This window comes from Microcaecilia unicolor, chromosome 7 (assembly GCF_901765095.1).
Source record: "Microcaecilia unicolor chromosome 7, aMicUni1.1, whole genome shotgun sequence".
Classification (NCBI taxonomy): Eukaryota; Metazoa; Chordata; class Amphibia; order Gymnophiona; family Siphonopidae; genus Microcaecilia; species Microcaecilia unicolor.
Window position 1 is genome coordinate 197,969,866 of NC_044037.1, and position 15,021 is coordinate 197,984,886.

The window sequence follows — 15,021 nt, forward strand, 5'->3', positions numbered from 1 at the left end:
TGTTGTTTTGGTTATTAAGGGAATAGATGCTACTGGTCTATAGTTGGTTAATTCACTCACACTTTTCTTTGCATCTTTGGTATGGGGGTGAGTAGAATGTTTCCTTTCTCCTTTGGGAAGAGTCCATTTTGTAGCAAAAAATTTACGTGTTTCGTTAGATCTGTTATAAAGTGTTGGGGGGCCGATTTCATAAGGTTATTTGGGCATATATCTAGTTTGCAATGAGATTTGGCGAATCTTTTAAGCGTTTGGGAGATGAGATCTTCCGATAGTAACTCGAATTCAGTCCAAATCCTATCTACTGGGTAAACTCCAGGGTCTGGGTCCAGACAGTCTAGGAGTGCAGTGTATTCGATGGGGCTGACTCGCAGTTGTACTATTTTCTCTTTGAAGTACTTTGCAAGGTTATCAGCTCCTGATGTGTCTTTGCTGTTGTTCGTGACTGGTGTGGTGTCTAGTAGTTTATTTACGAGTTGGAAGAGTTTGTGTGTGTCCTTGTAATTTGGTCCAATTTCAGTTTTGTAGTATAGTCTTTTGGTTTGTCTTATGGTGTATTTGTATTTTCTTCGGAGTTGTTTCCAAGCATTAAGTATGGGATCGTCTTTCTTTTTATTCCATGCACGTTCTAGTTTCCTAACTTGTGTTTTGAGTTTTTTCAGTTCTTCGTTGAACCATGGTATTGAGTTCTTTCTGTGCGAGGTTCTGGTTTGAGTCAGGGCAATGTTGTCTAATATTGTTCTGCATCTGTCATCCCAATCTAGGAAGAATTTGGTTGTGTCTGCCTTTGCTGTCCATCCATTATAGTAGATCTGTTGCCAGAATATTACGAGGTCTATTTTTCCTCTTGTGGTGTAGGTTTTTCGTTGTTTTTTTATTGTGGTTTTCGTTCGCCATGGAAGGGAGATGTATGCTCTGTAGTGGTCTGACCATGGTGTGGGTGTCCATTTTGTATCTGCTAGTATAAGGTTTAAGTCTGGATCGAATTTATAAGCGATAATGTCTAGTGTGCCTCTGATGTGTGTTGGTTGTGCATTTGGTACGTGAAGGTCCCATAATTGTAGGAATTCTTTGCATTCTTGGGTGCTTGTTAAGGTAGGATCTTCCAAGTGCAAGTTAATATCGCCTATTATGATAAGGTTTGAGGTAGAGATACATGTGTTCGAGATGAAGTCCATGAGGTGTGTTTGAGTGTCTTGCCAGTTTCCTGGCGGCCTGTAGAGTAGGATTGCGTTAAGGTGTTCCTGTAGGTTTGGGTGATTAATTCTTACCGATGCAATTTAAAGTTGAGGTAGGATGGATTCAGCTGTAGTAGTGATAGTGAACTCGGATTTGTATATTATGGCTATACCGCCGCCTCTTTTCCCGTTTCTTGTCCAGTGGGTAATTTTGTATCCTGGTGGGCATAAATCTAGAATTATGGGATCCTTAGTGTCGTGGATCCAGGGTTCAGTGATGAATAGGAGGTCAAGTTTGTCTGTGGTGATCCAGTCTGTTATAATCTCTGTTTTGTTTGCTATTGACCTGTCGTTTGCGTATCCCAGTTGGATTGTATGGTACGGTTCGATCCGGGCCGTGGATGTGTTAATTTTTATTAGTTGCCTGTTTTCTTGGTATTTGGTTTTGTTGTTTCCTTTCTTCCCTTTCTGTTTGTTATTTCCATATGTATTTGTTTTTCCTTTTAGTTGGTCGTTATTCCTTTGGTCTGGTGAGTTGTAGATGGGTTGTCTATAGGGTTTGTTGTTGTTGTTTAGGTTGGGAGTGCTCCATGCGTGGTAGATTAGGGGGAGGAAGTAGATTATCATGAATAGTTTTTTGGTATTCATGTTGGCTGTGGTTCGTGTACAGCTTAAATGGTAATCAGTACAGTATACACAGTGTAGTATAAGCAGTGCAACTTAAACAGTAAGCCGTATAGTATACGTGGTACAGTATGGGCAATATAGTGTAAGCAGTACAGTGTGAGCAATGTAACTTAAACAGTAAGCATTGCACAGTATAAACAGTATACGCAGTACAGTATAAGCGATACAGTCTAAGCAGTACAGTATGAGCAATGCAGATCTTGCATCAATATCATGCTATTAACAAACCCTAGCAAGCCTTTAACAGGTGTTTAAATTACAGATGTGGATATAACAAAAGAGAGGGAACGAAGTACAAACTAAAGTCCAAACAAAAAAAACAGCACCACGGGCCTTTAAAAATGGAACACAGTTCTTTAATGAATGAGCCTTGACAAAAAGACCTGACACGGGCCGTGTTTCAGTGACTAGCACCTGCGTCAGGGGTCACAGTGATGACGTGGAAAACTTGGGGAATAACTCGAATATATTCCTCTACAATATATTATTCCTTACCCCACGTCTCATATAGTAAAAGCTACAAAGCACCAAGGCACTTTCACTTTCTGTATTCAAACGGATAGAGGAATATATTCGAGTTATTCCCCAAGTTTTCCACGTCATCACTGTGACCCCTGACGCAGGTGCTAGTCACTGAAACACGGCCCGTGTCGGGTCTTTTTGTCAAAGCTCATTCATTAAAGAACTGTGTTCCATTTTTAAAGGCCCGTGGTGCTGTTTTTTTTGTTTGGACTTTAGTTTGTACTTCGTTCCCTCTCTTTTGTTATATCCACATCTGTAATTTAAACACCTGTTAAAGGCTTGCTAGGGTTTGTTAATAGCATGATATTGATGCAAGATCTGCATTGCTTATACTGTACTGCTTAGACTGTATCGCTTATACTGTACTGCGTATACTGTTTATACTGTGCACTGCTTACTGTTTAAGTTACATTGCTCACACTGTACTGCTTACACCATTTTTAAAGGCCCGTGGTGCTGTTTTAAATTACAGATGTGCAATAATCATTAAAAGCATTATAGATCTTGTTTCAAGGCTATGAGTTGTAATGCAAGCAGTTAAGAGGCATATAGATTACTGTTCTAGCTGCAGTGTGATACCTTCTGTATGAGTTCTGTCGGTCTTCCATTAGTTTGCTTTTCCAGATTCGTAAGCTAGATGAGATTTGGGTTTTTTGTTTTTTTAAAATTTATTCTCTGGCGTCGTTGGTTGGTGATTTTATCAAAGGAATCGTGGATGTAGCAATCAGAGTCCTTTCCCTGATCTCCGCTGCCTTGATCTCCGGCTGCTCGTCTCGCTAGTTATTCATGGGCCGTGTGGTAGCGAGGGGGAACCGGCCAGGCCGAGATACTCCTGGCTTCACTCTACACCCTGGGCCCCTTCCGGGCCGTTCTCCGCTCGGGCACTGCGCGCCGATAGTGGCTCTCTCGGCAGGCTGCTCCTCGTTCAGTTTCGATTTCCTCTTGCTACTCCTGGGCTCCTTTTGGGCTGTTCTCCTCTCGGGCAATGCGTGCCAATAGTGGTTCTCTTGGCAGGTTACTCACTTGCTCAGCTCCGATTGCCTCACACAGTCCTCGACTTACTCCCGGCAGTCAGGTGAACAGCGCTGGGTTGGGGCGTTGGGTTGGATCGCCATGAGGAGCTCCGAGTATGTCGAACCCGGATCCGGACTGTGGGCGCACTTCCGCAAGAGCCTCCGGTTGGCAAGGCCAGTCATCTCCGGCACAACTGGGCTTTAGTCCGGTTGGGGACGGGTCATGATCACGAGAATCTGATGGTCCCCTCTGTGTGATGGGCCTGGATCTGGGCTGTGGGAGCGTTTCTGCAAGGCCTCCGGTTGGCGAGGCCAGTCGTCTCTGGCACAGCTGGGCTTCAGTCGAGAATGAGTCGTGGCCACGAGGCAGGTAGGCCACAGTGGTCAGCCTCGGGTCACTCGCTCGCGTTGGAGCTCAGCGGGCCGTCGCTGTCCTGCAGTCCACCTATCGGGTCCGGTGTGGCTCCGATCCTGCTCCGGTCTGGTTAGGATGGCCCAGGATAGTTCAGGTTTTCATGAGCTGAGGCCCATGTGTGCAGAAGCTATTTTGCTTGGAGGTAAATTCTTTCATTATTTAAATTATAAATGTATATTTTGGCTTTGGTACTATTTGGGTGATTCTAAAGAATTTCCTGGCTCTTTTGTGTATGATGAAGGTGCAGCATTTTTTTTTCCATTTCAAGAAGTCTTTATTGAATATTAAACTCAACACAGAAAGCAACACACCGTTCCATCATTACAAGATGTTATCAAGAGGATTAAGATAATACAGTTTCTTTCTGCACTATACGTGAAACTAACATTTTGCATACAACAATAGTTAACAATTGAACTTCAACATTTTTAGGGTTTTATAGAGATATTAATTCCCCCTACCTCCCCCCTCCCATCCCTCCCCCCACCCCCCTCAAAGGTATGGCTCAGCCTACGCCTGTCCACAGGGTCCAGATATCCTTCACTATTCATTATGGGTACTGTTCTAAGAAGGTACCCCAGACAGCTTGCCAGTGAGTCAGCTTGCGTTTACGTTCTGCTAATAACCTTTCCATTTCACAGACATATTTCAACTTTGAAATCCATCTCTTGATGGAGGGTACACCCTTCTGCTTCCAATGAGAGGCTAGGACCTGTCTAGCTACTCCAGTCGCCATTCTCACCAGAATCTGTTGGCTAGGTGCTAACCCTCCTACCTTAACAGAGAACAGAAAAATTTCTGGGGCCTACCTAAAGGTATTTCCTACCCATCTCTGCAGTCTACTATGGACTGTTTTCCAATACGCTTTAATTTTACCACATGTCCACCATATATGCCCCATTGTTCCTTTTTGGCCACAACCTCTCCAACACAGTCCTGAACCCGCTGGATATATTCTTTGGAGGCGTGCCAGGGTGAGGTACTTTTACTGCATTCTCTTTTAACGGTACATGTACCGACACACCACCTGCCCCCCTTTCAATCCTTTCCCAATCCACTTCCCCCAGGGCCATTCCCAGCTCGCTATTCCAGCTCTTTCTGTGGAGGCAATAGCGAGGAGCTTGTGCACTGATGCATTTATATAATCGGCTGATCAGTCCACCAGAGGACCTACTCCCCTCGCAAATATCCTCCAGACTAGACCTTTCCCGCTTTATGACCCCTCTCACTGCCTCTGTTTTGAGAAAGTGGGTCAACTGAATGTATGCGTATGTGTCCTCCTCCACTTCAGGATATTGTGATTTCAAACTTTGGAATGGGAGTCTTTGTTCAGCTTCAAACATTTGGCCCCAGTTTCTTAAACCTATGGCATACCATCGAGTAAATATCCCTGGTGTAGTTCCAGGCATAAAAAGGGGATTATACGCTATTGGAGATAAGCTAGTGAGAGTGCATTTCTTCTGAGGAAAGAGACCCTCCCAATAGTAGAGGGTTACCCCAATAGAAGGACATTCATCCACCCCTAGTGCCCTAAATGATTTTGGGATCCACATTAGCGCTCCCAGAGGTGTTTGCCCCAATGAGTATTGCTCCATGTGGACCCATTGCCTGTCTGGGTATTCTTGGTACCACTCAACCGCTACTTTCCCTTGGGCCGCCCTATAATACCACATGAGGTTCGGGACCCCCAAACCCCCCTTTCGTTTATCTTGGTATAGTAGAGCACGCGATAAGCGTGGTCGCTTTCCTGCCCAGACGAACCGCATTATTTTATCCTGCAGCATTACTAAATATCGCCTGGGCATTAATACAGGCAGCGCTTGAAAGAGGTAGAGCAAACGAGGTAACACGTTCATTTTAACTATAGCTATCCATCCGAACCATGAGAACACCATGTCCCCCCAGCGTTCCAGGTCCACCGCAATGTCCCGCCCTAGCCCTTTATAGTTAGCTTGAAAAAGTTCCGATGATTCGGAGGTCAAATTAACCCCCAGGTATCGTATATACTTGGTGGCCCACCGAAAAGGGAAAGAAGTCTTTAAAGAGTCCATATCCGGAGCCGGCAGCGTAATGTTAAGGGCTTCCGATTTGTTCATATTAACTTTGAACCCAGACACTACTGAATATTCTTCAATAGTGCGCAACATGTTAGGAAACGATGTCAGAGGTCTAGTAATGAACAGCAAAACGTCATCCGCAAAAAGAGCCAATTTGTGAGCCCTGCCATCTATGGCCAAACCAAAGATACCCGGATCTGACCGTATCCGAGATGCAAGAGGCTCCATTACCATTGCAAATAATAAAGGAGACAAAGGGCAGCCCTGCCGAGTTCCTCTGTGAAGAGCAAATAGCTCCGAGTTGCCCCCATTGACTCTCACACGCCCTTGGAGACTCATAAAATGCCTGTATCCAGCCTCTAAACCGACTCCCAAAGCCTAACACCTCCAATGTCTTGTACATGAATGGCCAATGTACCCTGTCAAAAGCCTTTTCGGCATCTAAACTGAGAAGACACAATGGCCGTTGGCTTCGCTTGGCCAAGTATATAAGGTCTAATACTCTTCTAATGTTGTCCATAGCCTTACGGTGCGCGACAAAGCCCACCTGATCAGGGTGAATTAATACTGGAAGCACCGGGACCAACCTATTGGCCAGAACTTTGGCCAAAATTTTGACATCTGAGTTCAATACTGAAATAGGCCTGTAGGAGCCACATTCAGAATGGTCTTTGTCCGGTTTGGGCAGAACCGCTATCCAAGCCTCTCTCATAGATTGAGGCAGTATTTCCCCCCTTCCCACCAGATTGAATAAGTCCGCTAATAGTGGTGCCAGTTCTTTAGCAAACAGCTTGTAAAATTCATTTGGGAGCCCGTCCAAACCCGGGGACTTACAGGACGGTAAGCTATGAATAGCTTCCTGTATTTCTAATGGTGTGACAGGACTATCTAGTTGGGCCTGCTGCTGGAGAGTCAATGGAGAGAGGTCACTGTCCGCCAAGTACTCCTCCACAGAGTCCTCGGCAGGGTGTATCTCCTGGTCGTACAAAGCTTGATAAAAATCCCTAAAAGGTGCAGCATTTTAATCAAACTTGTGGCATGCAGAAGCTAGATTCTATGATAAAGGAACATGCAATGATTGTTTTCAAGCACAAGTACCGGTCAACTTGATAGTATGAAAATGATATTACAATGAAATGAAGTTGTATATTAGAAAATAATTGGCATACATAGAAATTTAACAGAGGAGAGATTTTAAGGACCTAAAATATGTAAATCTGGTAAAATATTGTAAACCCCTTCCCCCAAGAACAAGGGGCAGAAGGGACATAAGAATATAAGACTAGCCATACTGGGTCAGACCAATGCTCCATCTAACCCATGGCCAATCCAAGTACCTAGCAGAAACCGAAGTAGTAGCACATTCCATGCTACCAATCCCAGGGCAAGCAGTGGCTTCCCCATGTCTATCTCAATAACAGACTAAGGACTTTCCTGCAGGAACTTATCCAAACCTTTTTTTAAACACAGATAACACTAATTGGTGTAACCACATCCTTTGGCTACAAGTTCCAGATCTTAACTATTTGTTGCGTGAAAAATTATTTCCTCCTATTTGGTTTTAAAAGTATTTCCAAGTAACTTCATTAAGTGTTCCCTAGTCTTTGTACTTTTTGAAAGAGTAAAAAATCAATTCACTTTTACCCATTCTGCATCATTCAGGATTTGTAGACCTCAATCATACACCTCCTCAGCAGTTTCTTTTCCAAGCTGTAGAGCCCTAACCTCTTTAGCCTTTCCTCATATGAGAAGAGTTCATCCCCTTTTTCATTCTTTGAACCTTTTTAAATTCTGCTACATCTCTTTTTTTGAGATACGATGACCAGAATTGAATGCAATACTCGAGGTGAGGTCACACCATGGAGCGCTACAGAGACATTATAGTATTCTTGGTCTTATTTACCATCCCTTTCCTAATAATTCCTAGCATCCTGTTTGCTTTTTTGGCCATCGCCATACACAGCGCAGAAGATTTAAGCGTATTGTCTACAGTGACACCTAGATCTTGAGCGCTGACTCCCAAGGTGGATTCTAGCATCAGATAACTATGATTTGGATTCTTCTCAATGTGCATCACTTTGCATTTGTCCACATTAAATTTCATCTGCCGTTTTGATGCCCGGTCTTCCGGTTTCCTAAGGTCTTCCTGTAATTTTTCAGAGTCCACATGTGTTTTAACAACTTTGAATAGTTTTGTGTCATCTGTAAATCAGGTGGCGTTCTGATTTCCAGATCATTTATAAATATGTTAAATAGCACCAGTTTTATTGTTATTTGCTTAGCAACAAAGATTAAGTTAGCCTGGTCTTCTTTGACCAGCTAAGGAATCACTACTTGAAGTCTGGAAACCAAAATCTTTGCCAGTAATTTGGCATCCTGGTTTATCAAGGATATGGGCTTATTATATGTGCTGCAAACACTGCCATCCTTACCTGGTGTAGGCACTGATGTAATCCCGGCTATCATTGTGGAGTTTATCTGCCTTTCAGAATAGCATTAAATAATCTAACAGAGGGCTCTGAGGGCACCTTCATGCTTTTTATAGTTTTCTGGACAATATACATTTTTGTGTTTTGCCACCTGTTCACAGATCTCCTGTTCCTGAAGAAGAGACTCATCCAATTTCCTTATTGCCCAAAAGTGACTGAAGTAGCATAGGCAAGTGGTACGACCATGTTAAAGGCAAAATTTCAATCTCTTTTACCTACTGCTTGTCCCTCTTACAGGAACAGAATGTCAGTCCTATTATGAGTGTTGTTCATGTGAGGAAACTGTGTATTGTATCACTTTTCCTCACCTTACCTGCCATATATTCACCTGGGAAAGAGGGTGCAACATTCTGCTTCAAATTTGGGTTGAGCAATACAGTTGTAGGCTCCGCCCTGTAATTTGAAAGCTGATAATGTGAGATATCTTGTGGTACCAGCTCAATACCATTTGTTATGCCAGTACAGCATGTGCTTTTCTGTAGCAGGACCATTACTGTGAAACAAGCTTCCAGGGCACTTTAGGTTCTGTTCTATTTTGCAACAGTTTAAGAAGATCCTTAAAACTTGTTTCTGTAGGCCTTTCTTACAAGGTAACTTATTTTTGGGGGAATGATAGCTGGTGTCTGGAAATTGTTGTGATGAGGGAGGCAGATTAGTATTGAATTATGAATGTGATAATTTTTGTAAGCCACTTAGCGGTAAGCGGGATAAAAGGCTTCAAATAATAAATAAACACTCCTTGGTTGCTCTTTGGGGCACATGCTAGTATTAAGGGAGTACCATGAGACTTGTCTTTTAATAATAGCCAACACCAATTACTTCCCTTGCAAGCACCTGGAAATTAATATTCTCACTCCACCTTTTTATAGAAGTTTTAGCATCTACAGCCAAGAATGTATGTGGGTATTCTTTGCTTATTAATAGACATCCCTTTGTGTGCATCAGGCATGGCTTGTCGGAGTAGGGCAGCTCCCTGGTCCTTCATCTGCCCTAGACAATGTAAATGTGAGTTTTACCATGCTGCGTCAAGTGAACTTTGTTCCTTCGCTCTATTGTTCCAACTGGACTCTTCCTGCAAATTAAGCAATCCTGCATTGCTGGAGCCCATATGCCTTGTTCTGTTCTATTGCCCTCCAGGAAGCTGGTCTGCCTCAGAAAGCTATTTTACTGAATTCCTCTCAAATATTTGTTAAATATGCTAATGTTTTATTAGTAGGTGATATTAACTTGCATCTTGATAACCCTGTGGATGTCAAGACAAAGAGCTTACTTGATTTTCTTGCCTCCTGGTGATTTCTTCTGCCACATTCCCAATCCTCCCTTATTAGGGGGTCATCTGCTGGATCATATAAGTATGTATATGGAGAATTTCTACTTGAGAAACCCATCCTGGTGTCATGTCCCTTGGTCAGACCATAAGACTCTGGAGTTCACTGTTTACTGGAGGGAAGTTACTTGATCTTTTCAGTCCACTGTCACTGGTCCTTTTTTTTTTAAATCAAGAAGCAGAATTGATCCTGTAAAATTCTGGTCTGGAAACTTTGATGGTCCACAACTTCCAGATGTAGATAGCAAGGATTTCTTGTGTAAATGGGATGAGTTATGTAGTTCTACCCTGGATAGTATAGCTCCCATCAAAGTTTTGTCCAAACTCGCCCATAGAGTGTCTCCCTGGAACAATCAGGATATTCTCTTCCTGAAAAGACAGAAGAAAATTAAAGAATTGGTCCAGATATAAATCTGATGAGAAATACTTTAGAGGAAAGCTATCAGGGATTATAAGAAAGACTGTAGAAGCTAAAACCCTCTACTATAAAGAGCAAATTGGTCACACCCATAAGCTTTTTAACCTTATTAATAAGCTTGTATCGACTGAAAACTTAACGTTAGTAACTGTAGACATTCCCTCTGCTAATCAATTAGCTACGTATTTCGAACAAAATAACTAACATTAGGGGGGCTGTGTTGCAAAGACCACTGACGTTCAATCTTGATTCAAGCAGCCTAGTCTGAATGCTGGTATTGCGAACAATGTCACAATCTATATCTCCTTCAAGACTGGTCATCCAAAAACTGTCTGTAAGATTAGGCTTAGTTTGGATTTGTTGGAATCCTGGGCTTCCGAATTTAAGTTAAACAGAGATAAGACTAAATTTCTCCTTAAGAAGCCTTCACTCGACCCTACTTGTCCCTCTAATTACCGACCCATCTCCCTCCTCCCTTTTCTCTCCAAATTACTTGAGCATGCTGTTCACCACCGCTGCCTTGCTTTTCTCTCCTCACATGCTATTCTTGACCCACTACAATCTGGTTTTCGCCCTCTCCACTCAACCAAAACTGCGCTTACTAAAGTCTCCAATGACCTATTACTGGCTAAATCCAGAGGTCTCTATTCCATCCTTATTCTTCTTGATCTTTCCGCTGCTTTTGACACTGTCGATCACAGCATACTCCTCGATACCCTGTCCTCACTTGGATTCCAGGGCTCTGTCCTTTCCTGGTTCTCTTCCTACCTCTTCCTCCGCACCTTCAGTGTTCAATCTGGTGGATCCTCTTCTACTTCTATCCCTCTGCCTGTCGGCGTACCTCAGGGTTCTGTTCTTGGTTCCCTCCTCTTTTCTATCTACACTTCTTCCCTTGGTTCATTAATCTCATCCCATGGCTTTTCCTACCATCTCTATGCTGATGTCTCCCAAATCTACCTTTCTACCCCTGATATCTCACCTTGCATCCAAACCAAAGTTTCAGCGTGCTTGTCTGACATTCCTGTCTGGATGTCTCAATGCCACCTGAAATTAAACATGACCAAAACCGAGCTTCTCATTTTTCCCCCCCAAACTCACCTCCCCACTCCCCCTGTTTTCTATTTCTGTTGATGGCTCTCTCATTCTCCCTGTCTCCTCAGCTCGAAACCTTGGGGTCATCTTTGACTCTTCTCTCTCCTTCTCTGCTCATATCCAGCAGATCGCCAAGACCTGTCGTTTCTTTCTTTACAACATCCGTAAAATCCGCCCCTTTCTTTCCGAGCACTCCACCAAAACCCTCATCCACACCCTTGTCACCTCTCGTTTAGACTACTGCAATCTGCTTCTTGCTGGCCTCCCACTTAGTCACCTCTCCCCTCTCCAGTCGGTTCAAAACTCTGCTGCCCATCTCGTCTTCCGCCAGGGTCGCTTTACTCATACTACCCCTCTCCTCAAGTCGCTTCACTGGCTCCCTAACCGTTTTCGCATCCTGTTCAAACTTCTTCTACTAACCTATAAATGTACTCACTCTGCTGCTCCCCAGTATCTGTCCACACTCGTCCTTCCCTACACCCCTTCCCGTGCACCCCGCTCCATGGATAAATCCTTCTTATCTGTTCCCTTCTCCACTACTGCCAACTCCAGACTTCGTGCCTTCTGTCTGGCTGCACCCTACGCCTGGAATAAACTTCCTGAGCTCCTACGTCTTGCCCCATCCTTGTCCACCTTTAAATCTAGACTGAAAGCCCACCTCTTTAACATTGCTTTTGACTCGTAACCACTTGTAACCACTCGCCTCCACCTACCCTCCTCTCCTCCTTCCTGTACATATTAATTGATTTGATTTGCTTTATTTTTTGTCTATTAGATTGTAAGCTCTTTGAGCAGGGATTGTCTTTCTTCTATGTTTGTGCAGCACTGCGTATGCCTTGTAGCGCTATATAAATGCTAAATAGTAGTAGTGGTAGTGATAATCAACCCCTTGGACTATACTGCATATAATAATTTTACTATTGACAACGTGTTGTACCCCCTAGACTCCACACTTAGGGTACTAGGTGTATTAGTTGACAGTCGCCTCAGGTTTCCTCGGTAGTGAAAAACTCCTTCAGGTCTCTTTGGACGCTGAGAAGAATCGAATCATATTTCTCGCCAGACATCTTTACACTGCAGGTTCAATCCTTGGTTTTAACTCAGTTTCATTACTGCCATTCCATCTATGCTGGATGTAAGGAGGGCATCCTAAAAAGGCTACAAATGGCCCAAAATACTGCAGCTAGGCTTGTCCTCAAGGTATCGCATTTTGATAGCCACTCCATTATTATGCAAGTTGCACTGGTTGACCATTAAAGCCAGGACTATTTTAAACTTTTTTCATATATTATATGGCATGACGCCGGATTATACTGTATGTAGCCCTTAATAACCATTCCCCTACACAATATAGCCTCTGGTTCTAGGGACTACCATAGACTTCATCTTCCAATCGCAAGAGAGAGTGTTATAGGTCAGTTCACACTGTTGACTTTAGATACCGGGGTGTAATTCACTGCCAATGGCAATCAAGGGTCATCCTGATTACTTAGGAGAGTTTTTTCAGTTTTTTACGAAATGCTATTTGAGAGGTTTCTATTCATTGATGGAGTATCTTAGATTGCAACTGGCCATCAATGGTCTATATTGATATTTTGTTTATAGCTTTGTAAACCTTGTCTTTTTATTTACTGTTAGCCACATTGAACTTGAGTATGTTTGGGATAATGTGGGGTATAAATGTTTAATAAATTTAAAACAAATAGAAGAAAATATTTTTTGTCACTCGATGCATAGTTAAGCTCTGGAACTTGTTGCCAGAGGATGTGGTAAAAGCAGTTAGTGTAGCTGTGTTTAAAAATGTTTTGGTCAAATTCCTGGAGGTAAAGTCTATAAATGATTACTAAGTTAGACCTAGGAAAAGCATTGGAATCTCGCTACTTTTTGGGATTCTGCCAGGTAATTGTCACTTGGATTGGCAACTGTTAGAAACAGGATACTGGGCTGGATTGACCTTTGGTGTTACCCAGTATGGCAGTTCTTATTTCTTTACTAAGCTTTACCTTTATCATTTCTATAACATATATAACTATACATTTTTTCTCTTTTTGATGATCTAAGTGCCCTCAAGCCCTGATGTCATCAAGATCAGCTCTTTCTTGGATATCGCAAAAAAAGTGGAAGAATATTACAGAAAGGGATATGTTGTTGGAGTGGTCCATCCAATTATTCTGTCTACTGGCCGGAGAAGGCATCTACCAGTGAGCTACTTGTATCGAGTTGTATTGTACAGACTTAAATTAAGGTGAGCGGGTATTCACATTTTTAATTTATGTTCAACAATGGCCAAAAAGCATTACTTTTTGGCTAATTTTTAAGATGTAACATGGTATGAATTCTGACTTAATTGCTTCAATTGTTGTAATTCATAGGTAAGAGTTTTGTTTAGAGACCAAGATGCCCCTATTTATCTTCAATATTTGTGCAAATACTGTATAAACTTATATTACCTATTGTTTTTCCATCCTATGACTTTTTTTACATGTAACTAATTCAGTTTTAGCGTGTGTCAGATTCAGTTTTTACAGCTTTGCGGCAGAACTAGAGGGCATGAAATGAGATTGAAGGGGGGCACACTCAAAAAAAAAAGTGTCAGGAAGTATTTTTTCACAGAGAGAGTGGTGGATGCTTGGAATGCCCTCCCGCGGGAGGTGGTGGAGAGGAAAACGGTAACGGAATTCAAACAAACATAAAGGAATCCTGTTCAGAAGAAATGGATCCTCAGGAGCTTAGCCGAGATTGGGTGCCAGAGCCGGTGGTGGGAGGCAGGGATAGTTCTGGGCAGACTTGTACGGTCTGTGCCCTGAAAATGACAGTTACAAATCAAGGTAAGATATACACAAAAAGTAGCACATATGAGTTTGTCTTGTTGGGCAGACTGGATGGACCGTGCAGGTCTTTTTCTGCCGTCATCTACTATGTTACTATGTTTGGAGTTTAGCAAAAAGAAAACAATAGACCATTAATAGACCAGCCAGGAGGAAGCCAATAAGTACGTCAATCAATAAGATAAGTACTCTCTGAGCACACCACCCGAACTCTCATTCACTCTCTCATTACCTCTCGCCTTGACTACTGCAACCTACTCCTCACCGGCCTTCACTCTTAGCCACCTATCGCCCCTTCAGTCCATCCAGAACTCTGCTGCACGTCTTATCTTCCGCCTTGACCGATATACTCTTACCACCCCTCTCCTCAAGTCACTTCACTGGCTTCCGATCAGATACCGCATACAGTTCAAGCTTCTCCTACTAACCTACAGATGCACTCGATCTGCAGCCCCTCCTTACCTCTCTACCCTCATCTCCTCTTACGTCCCTACCCGTAACCTCCACTCTCAAGACAAATCCCTCCTTTCAGTACCCTTCTCCACCACCGCAACTCTAGGCTCCGCCCTTTCTGCCTCCCCTCACCCCATGCTTGGAACAAACTCCCTGAGCCCATACGCCAGGCCCCCTCCCTACCCATCTTCAAATCATTGCTCAAAGCCCACCTCTTCAATGTCGCTTTCGGCACCTAATCACAACACCTCTACTCAGGAAATCTAGACTACCCCAACTTGACATTTCGTCCTTTAGATTGTAAGCTTTTCTGAGCAGGGACCGTCCTTAGTTATTAATTTGTACAGCGCTGCGTAACCCTAGTAGCGCTCTAGAAATGTTAAGTAGTAGTAAGTACTGTGTTCCCTGACAGGTGTGCCCATTCCCCATACTCGCTGCACCTTAGTTGTACCCAAACACTGGATTTCTCGCAAATGGAGAATATTGTATAGGATAGTATTCAGCACCCCATATCTGCTCTGATGTTTTAAGTTGCCCAGGCATAA

The 15,021-nt window shown here is 43.1% G+C and overlaps 1 protein-coding gene across 3 annotated transcripts in view; it reads left to right on the forward strand.

Annotated features, from left to right (window-relative positions):
- RFTN2 (raftlin family member 2) overlaps window positions 1-15,021 on the forward strand; it is a 108,108-nt gene that overhangs the window by 14,594 nt on the left and 78,493 nt on the right. For all 3 annotated transcript variants that reach the window (XM_030209612.1, XM_030209614.1, XM_030209613.1), the window contains exon 2: window positions 13,257-13,440. In XM_030209612.1, the coding sequence (XP_030065472.1) occupies window positions 13,257-13,440 (184 nt within the window). The remainder of the gene's footprint in view (window positions 1-13,256; window positions 13,441-15,021) is intronic.